The sequence below is a fragment of the Talpa occidentalis genome, unplaced genomic scaffold (assembly GCF_014898055.3).
Source record: "Talpa occidentalis isolate TD23 unplaced genomic scaffold, MPIMG_talOcc4v2.1 talOcc4.4, whole genome shotgun sequence".
In the NCBI taxonomy this organism is placed as follows: domain Eukaryota; kingdom Metazoa; phylum Chordata; class Mammalia; order Eulipotyphla; family Talpidae; genus Talpa; species Talpa occidentalis.
The window spans coordinates 57,205,397-57,213,487 of NW_023604295.1; the positions used below are offsets into that span (position 1 = coordinate 57,205,397).

Consider the following 8,091-nt stretch of genomic DNA (forward strand, 5'->3'; position numbering starts at 1 on the left):
GTGCAGTACATGGGACTCTGGTGGTTTTTAGGTTATCAAACACATAAACACATTAACAGCAAAGGAAGTGTAAGGTAGAAATGGAAAGCTCAGGCATAACTTTATTACCAGTGCTTGCTCTCTGCTAAACTTTACAAAACACCCTCTCCCAAATATCTCATTTTAGGCTGGTGAAAACCTGTGAGGCGGGGGAAGCAGATGTTTCACCTTATTTAACAGATGAGAAACTGAGGTTCTGAGAAGTTAGCTGATGTTGTGCCCACGTCGACCAGTGCAGCCCCCAAGGACACAGACAACCGATGCAAGGGCACAAAGGAGTTTAATACGGGCTCGAGACCGGGCCCTCGACACGCACCGATGCAACGGCAGAGGTCGAGAGCCCCGAACAGAGGAAGCTGGGACATCTTATAGGGTCGCGAGTGGCGGGAACTTTGAAAGAAGTTGGCAATTATTCATTGGCTACTACAAAGGCACTTTGGGCGCGCGCGGTTACAGTTTCAAACTGATTGGACGGTTAGAGATGCTGTCCCATTTATGGACAGGACTGCCCTCATTGGCGGCTGGGGTGGTCTGCTTTTTCGTCACCAAGTGGAGTGAGGGTTGTGACTGCTGAAACTATCTCCGGAATGTGGCTGGACAAGGACTAACATATCAAGGTGGAGGATATACAAAATGGCGAAACCTCAGCTAAGCTTGGTTCCACATTTCCCCATTTTTTTTTTTTTTGAAAAAAAAACGGCTAGTCAGTTAAGAAAATAACACAGCTACCAAGCCTTTTATCAGTTAGTCAGTCTCAGAATTATGGTTACGTTTAGTCACATTATGTGTCATTTTGTTGTTCATTCACAGGGTTATAGGTCCAGCAAAAGTTCTCAGCCACAAATGAGAATTACTCTGCTTAAACAAGAGATGTTTCTTTAGTTGTTTTTATCCCTGAAGCCTTCCTAAATTCCTTAGAGGTCCTCTTTTGTACTGTTCCTGAAACTTGTTTAATCACCCTAACTCGCCCTATGTCTCATTCCTCCCTTTTTGGGAATGGAGCCCCTAACTGCAGTCAGGGAAAAGGGGCGTCGTTCTGATCAGTAACTGCTTCCTGCTGAAAGTGGGCGATGAGGGGAAACAGTCAGGGCTCCACTCCTATGTATTGGGAGGGGTCCTGTTTTAGGGGTTGTTGGGGAGAGTTATATTGGCGTAAGGGGGCATATTGGGAGCGCAGCACCATTAACTGGACCGTGTTTACCCGTTGTTTAATAAAGGCCACGAGTCGATTAATGACACAGGGCCCGATAGACAGAATTAAGAAGAGGGTAACGACTGGGCCCAGAAGAGGCAAGAGATAGGGCAGCCATTCTCCTAAGCCTTCCCAAAGAAATGCATTGTTGTCTTCTAGCTTTTTTCTCCGGTGTTTTAGTTCCTCTTGTAATTGCTTAATTTTATTTCTAACTATTCCTGACTTGTTAGCATAGAAGCAACATTCTTCCCGCAGGTAGAGACAGATGCCTCCTTTCTTTGCTGTGAGAAGATCTAGCCCGCGGCGGTTTTGCAGGACCACCGCGGCCAAAGAGTCTAACTGAGACTGTAACTCTAAGGTTGTATCTGCTAGCCGCCCAATGTCCCCCACCAGCTGAGCTGAAATTTTTTGGTAAAGGTTAACAGAGGTCCCAATTCCAGCAACTCCGGTCCCCACTTCGGCTGCCACCCCCAGGCCGAGCAGTAGTGGGGTAATTATGGCCCGCTTATGTCCGGCAGGCACAGACTGGATGAGCTGTATGGGAAGGCTTTGGTTGCCTGGGACCACTCCCACATCGGGCATGAGATATGTTAAAATGCACAAGCCCGACCAGTTAGCAGGGAGTACGGGGTAGGCTGTGGTGCCACAGAAGAAAATAGTGCCCAGTGCCGGCGGGCACATAGAGGCAGAGCCATTAAAACTGGGCGCCTTAGTTGCACTGACTACTGAACTGCAGAGTACCTTATTTACTTGACCCACTCTTAAGGTCCCATTGTGACTAAGGCATGGCATCTGAGCAACTGTTGGGGAGAGCTTGACATTATTGATGGGCAAGGTCTGGTTACACGTATGGGTTGGGCCCTTTAGGTTTGTCCAATTAATCCAGTTGTACACAGCAGGGATCGCTGTGTAACGGGGGGGTCCTTCTCTTAGACATAACCAGCAATCGCTGGCCAGGGTTGGGTTGGTCTTGTTTAAAAATTGTAGGGCTGAGTCTAACATGGCCTGTACTGTCTTTTCCAATTTAAGGGAACCCACCGGGCCTGGGATGTGTATCGGCTTGAACCACCGATCCTGTGTTTGGGCAACTTGTTCAAAAACCCTCTGAACTTCCTGCTTTCGTGCGTGGTCTTGCACACCCCCACCATCTGTCATCCCCCAGTGGGTTTGCAGAGTCCAACAAAAGGGTTTTCCTGCTTTGACAGGGCATACATATCCCGCGTTATTTCCTAAGGATATACCAGTCCAGAAAGTTTGATTGGACTCTGTGCACTGATAAACAGTAGACCTTTCATAGCACTGTGAATGAACAAAGGTATAGGCTGAAAAACTCCCCCCCTCTTTACAGTGATTGCAACTTTCATTTTTAGGCGGCATTTGATTTAAACGCTTCCAACAGACCACCCTTCCCACTGTACCTGGACATCCATGGGTGGTGCCCTTAATCAGGGTCGCCACAAACAGAGGAACTCCCTTAAGGCTGCAAGCACGCTTACTAACATAGCACTTGCTCTGAATATGACCGAATATGCCTTCGGTGATGCACCGTCGGCAGGGATTCCAGTCAGCCCCGACAAGGAGAAAACAAAGGAAGGACAGTAGGTAGCCAACATTACAGTTTGGTGTCATTTTTTACGGCGTGGGCAGTGGTCTGGGAGCGATGGGTTGTAGCCGGGAGCGCCTGAAGAGTCAGCTTGAGTGGATTGGTGGGATGCTTCCGGGCTCGCCACTGCAGCTGGGAGTCGTCAGTTGGTGCCGTCTTGACGTGTGAGTGATGAACCCAGGCCGCGATGCCGTCCACTTTGAGTGCGGTGGGTGTGGTCAGGAGGACGATGTAGGGACCCTTCCACCGGGGCTGGAGGCCACGACCGTCGGTCTTGTGTCGGCGGACAAGGACAAGATCTCCAGGCTGAAATTTGTGGGCTGTCTGAGAAGGTCCTCCCCCTTCATAGAGCGCTCTGAGGCGGGGCCAGACCTCCTGGTGAGCCTGCTGTACAGCCCACACAGAAAGAAAAAGTTCACAATCAGAAGGCAAATCACAAGCTAACTGCGCACCGTGCGGTGTGGTTGGGGGGGCGGTTCCATAGATAATCTCGAACGGAGACAGACCCAGACGATAAGGGGAATTGCGAGCCCGGAAGAGGGCATAGGGAAGGAGAGTCACCCAGTCCCCGCCAGACTCTAAAGTTAATTTAGTTAAAGTTTCTTTTAAAGTTCTGTTCATTCTCTCCACCTGCCCTGAACTCTGGGGCCGATAGGCACAATGGAGCTTCCACTCTGCTCCCAGGGCAGAAGCCACAGATTTCGATACCTGAGAGACAAAGGCTGGTCCATTGTCTGACCCAATGGTCACTGGAAACCCAAATCTAGGAAAAATGTTTTCCAACAGGATTTTGGCTACCACTCGAGCTGACTCACCTCTTGTCGGGAACGCCTCCGGCCATCCGGAAAACGTGTCCACCAGGACCAGCAGGTATCGATAGCCAAATTTACCTGGTCTTACCTCGGTGAAGTCTATTTCCCAATGGACCCCCGGGCGCGTTCCTCGCGGCCTCATTCCTGGTTCACCGGTTGTCTTGGTGGCGTTTACCATGGCACACGACTGGCAGGATGCCACTACTTGTCGCACGGTACAGGTTGCGTCCCGGACATGGAGGTTCCATTGCCTGATTAGAGTTAGAATTTTTCTCTCTCCCAAATGCGTGGCTCGGTGCAAGCGCTGAATGAGATCAGTGGCCAAGTGTGCTGGCAAGATGGCCTTAGTTTCTTGGGTGTACCACCAGTGTCCCAAAGAAAAAGCACCCGGTAGAGACTGTATGTAGTCAAAGTCCATAGCACTATACTCTGGGTCTTCCGGCAGCTGCGGGTCCCCTGGGTCTGGGAGTTTTACTGTCAGGGCATCTACCGGCATTAGGGCAGCTTGGCGTGCTGCCTCATCCGCCCGCTTATTACCTTGAGTTGGAGTCGAGGAGTCCTTTTGATGACCTGGATGATGTACTATAGCCAGCTTACGTGGTAGCCACAGCGCTGCCAGGAGATCCATAATTTCTTGAGCGTTTTTAATGCCTTTGCCGTCGGAGGTTAAGAGCCCGCGCTCTCGATATATGGCCCCGTGTACGTGGGCCGTGGCAAATGCATATCTGCTGTCAGTATACACAGTTAAATTTTTTCCTCGAGCCAAGGTGAGAGCTTTGGTTAGGGCAATTAGTTCAGCCTTTTGAGCGGACGTCCCGGATGGCAAAGGCTCAGCCCATATGACTTCCTGCATGGACACCACTGCCGCCCCTGCCGCTCTTCGGCCCTCGTGGATAAAACTGCTCCCATCCGTAAACCAAACCAGTCCATCCGGCAGAGGGTTATCTCGCAGATCAGGGCGTAACCCTTGGACCTGGGCCAAGATATCAACACAGTCTAGATGGGCCTCCAGGTCAGGGGCAGGTAGGAGGGAGGCGGGGTTTAGCCCCGTGGGTGGCGAAAAATTGATCCTCTCTGGGTTGAGCAATAGGCTTTGGTAATGCGTGATTCGGGCATTACTCATCCACCTCTCTGGCGGCTGCCTGAGGACTCCTTCCACCGCATGGGGGGTGGTTATGGAAGTAACTTGTCCCAGAGACAGTTTTTGGGAGTCCTTGAAAAGGAGGGCAGCCGCTGCCACCATGCGTAAGCACGGTGGCCAGCCGGACGCCACCGGGTCTAACTTTTTAGACAGATAAGCCACAGGACGCCTCCAGGGGCCCAAGGACTGAGTGAGCACCCCTTTAGCTATGCCCTTTGCCTCATCTACGAACAAATGGAAAGGCTTTGTAATGTCCGGAAGACCCAGGGCTGGTGCAGACAGTAAAGCCCTCTTTAAGGACTCAAAGGACTGCTGCATCTGGGGAGTCCACTGAAAAGTTACTTTTTCCCGGGTAGCCTCATACAAGGGTTGGGCCAGGTCTGCGAATCCAGGTATTCATAGCCGGCAAAACCCAGCAGATCCCAGGAACTCACGTACCTCCCTTTTGGTGGTGGGTGTCGGTAACTGTAAGACAGTAGCTTTTCTGGCTTCCGTCAGCCACCTATAACCGTTTTTGAGGCGGTAGCCCAGATAGATTACCTCGGGCAGGCAAATTTGTGCCTTTTTTGCGGAGACGCGGTATCCCATCTGGCCCAGTTCCGTCAGTAATTCGGCTGTTCCTGTTCGGCAGGCCTGTTCACTTTCCGCTGCAAGTAACAGATCATCAACATACTGGAGCAAAGTTAGTTCGGGAAATCGGCTGCGGAATTTTCTTAAATCCTCATGAAGGGCCTCGTCAAAAAGGGTGGGAGAGTTTTTAAACCCTTGAGGCAACCTTGTCCAAGTTAATTGTCCACTGATGCCCCGTTCCGCATCCTGCCATTCAAAGGCAAACATTTCCTGGCTTTGGGGTGCTAGTGGTAGACTAAAGAAGGCATCTTTTAAGTCCAATACTGTGTACCACACATGAGTAGGTGGCAAGGCACTCAGCAAGGTATAAGGGTTTGGGACTGTGGGGTGGATATCTATGACCCGTTTATTTACTTCTCTGAGGTCCTGTACCGGCCTGAAGTCTTGCGAGTGTGGTTTTCGCACCGGTAACAAAGGGGTGTTCCATGACGAATGGCATGTTTTAAGGATACCACTGTCCAATAGCCTCCGAATATGAGGCGTTATTCCTGCCTTGGCTTCTGCAGGCATAGGGTACTGTTTTACCCGAATGGGTTCAGCCCCAGGCTTTAGCTGGACTATAATGGGTGGTCTGTGGGACGCCAGGCCAACGCCCCCGGTTTCTGCCCAAACATTCGAGAAAGATTCCATCCACCACCCAGAAAGGGGTGGGTGATCTGGCGCCACCAAAAGGCGGTACTTATCTTGAAGGGAAATCGTGAGGACGTGTAGGGGAGAGCCCTTAAAGTCCTTGATTTCGACACCTTCCTGTCCAAATGAGATTTGCGCTCCTACCTTGGTTAAAAGGTCTCTTCCAATTAATGGGTACGGGCATTCAGGAATTACAACGAAGGTGTGCGAGACCTGACCTTTTCCCAGGTCTACAGATCTTTTCGTGGTCCAGGGATACTGCTTGCATCCCGTAGCCCCTTGCACCCACGAAGTTTTACCGGAAAGTTTACCCAAGGGTTCCGTGAGGACTGAATGCTGTGCCCCCGTGTCCACAAGGAAATTAACGGGTCTCCCCTCCACTTTTAAGGTTAGCCGGGGCTCGGGGAGGGTCGAGCCCTGACGGTCCTAGTCACTGTCATCTTTTGTGCCCCCGAGCACCAGGACAGGAGTGTCAGAAACGGCGGGGTTGTTTGAGGTTATTCCCCGTTTCTTTGGGCAATGTTTGGCCCAGTGTCCTTTTTGAGTGCAGTATGCACATTGATCACGCTGTAGGGTCCTGCCTGTCCCTGTGGAGCTGGGGCGGCGGGAGGGGTGTAGCTTACCCGGGTTGTCCTTTTGAGTGACGGCGAACAGGATTCTGGCCATATCCCGAGTGTGGCGTGCGTTTTCAGCCGCCCTTACCTTCCGTTCTTCCTGGCGGATGCGGTCTTCTCTTTGCTCAGGAGTTTCACGGCGATTGTACACCTTTTCTGCCACCTCCATAAGATCTCGAATAGATTTTTCTCCCAGCCTATCTATTCTTTGTAGTTTTTGTTTAATGTCAGGAGCCGCCTGGTTAACAAAGGCCATTACCACCGCGGCCCTGTTCTCCGTTGCCTCCGGATCCATAGGAGTATATTGCCGAAAAGCTTCCATGAGGCGTTCTAGAAAAGCCGCGGGGGTCTCCTCCCTTCCCTGCTGCACATCCCCTACCTTGGCCAAATTGGTGGGCTTGCGGGCTGCTGCACGCAACCCTGCCATTAGAGTCTGGCGGTACACCCGGAGTCTCTCCTTACCTTCAGCCTGGTTAAAATCCCAGTCAGGTCGGGTCAAGGGAAACACTAAATCTATGCGGGCCGCGTTTGTGGTGGGTGTGCCATCTTCTCCAGGGACTAATTTCCTGGCGGCCGTCAGTATACGATCTCGCTCCTCAGTGGTGAAGAGGACCTGCAAGAGCTGTTGGCAATCATCCCAGGTGGGCTGATGAGTAAATAGAACAGTGTCTAGGAGATTAACAAGGTTTTTAGGGTTGTCAGAGAAACGTGCATTTTGTGCTCTCCAGTTGTAGAGGTCACTGGTCGCAAACGGCCAGTAGTGCATGGGCTGGTTGCCCTGCTCATTAGGCAATCCTGCCACACGCAGGGGCAGGACGGTGGAATCCGGGGAATTCGCCTTCACTGAGCGGGTGCCTGCCGCCGGACCCTGCCCACGAGCCCCACCCGCCTCTGGGGGAGGGTGGTCAGCCGACCGCAGGAGTTGGGGAGGGTTACTACAAGGGTTATGATAGGGTGGTGGAAATAGAAGTTCCTCCGGGGTAGAGTCTTGGAAAACCGCAGGTGCCGACGGGGTGTTGGGGTGGGACCCAAGCAGTTTAGCCGGCAGTACGGGTTGTGCCTGTAACGACAAAAATGGCTTTAACCAAGCAGGGGGGTTCTGGACAAGATCTTGCCAGACTAAGATATACGGGAGTTGGTCAGGATGTCCGAATTTTTTTTTCACTGGTGATGATTTTCTTTACGCGACGGACAATCTGTAAATCAAAAGTTCCCTCCGGGGGCCAACCAACTCCGAACTTCGGCCACTCTGAGGAACAAAAGGTGATTAGAGGGGATTTTTTTTATTTTTACACTGAGGTCCGACCCTCTGGACCTGACATCTTTAAAATGCTGTAAAACAACGGATAGAGGGGTAGATGGTGATTGACCCATGATGACAAATGCTAGAAGTACAGTGGCTGTCGTCACAAGAAACAGGCCAAAGACTG

The 8,091-nt window shown here is 51.5% G+C and overlaps 2 protein-coding genes across 2 annotated transcripts; both read right to left on the bottom strand.

The window, feature by feature from the left end:
* Positions 1-1,123: 1,123 nt before the first annotated feature.
* Positions 1,124-2,608, bottom strand: LOC119258135 (syncytin-1-like). The gene has a single exon (XM_037526626.1). It carries the CDS (start codon positions 2,606-2,608, stop codon positions 1,124-1,126), a length of 1,485 nt encoding a protein of 494 aa, XP_037382523.1.
* A 189-nt stretch (positions 2,609-2,797) lies between these two features.
* On the bottom strand, positions 2,798-7,427 carry LOC119258136 (uncharacterized). Its single transcript, XM_037526627.2, is given in 3 exon segments — positions 2,798-6,473; positions 6,750-6,824; positions 6,921-7,427. Coding segments are annotated over 3 exon segments (4,212 nt in total). The 3' UTR covers positions 2,798-2,843.
* Between the last annotated feature and the right edge of the window lie 664 nt (positions 7,428-8,091).

What these genes read in the sequence shown, in the direction of transcription:
- LOC119258135 (XM_037526626.1), bottom strand. Translation starts at nt 2,608, where the DNA reads ATGCCGCCTAAAAATGAAAGTTGCAATCACTGTAAAGAGGGGGGGAGT.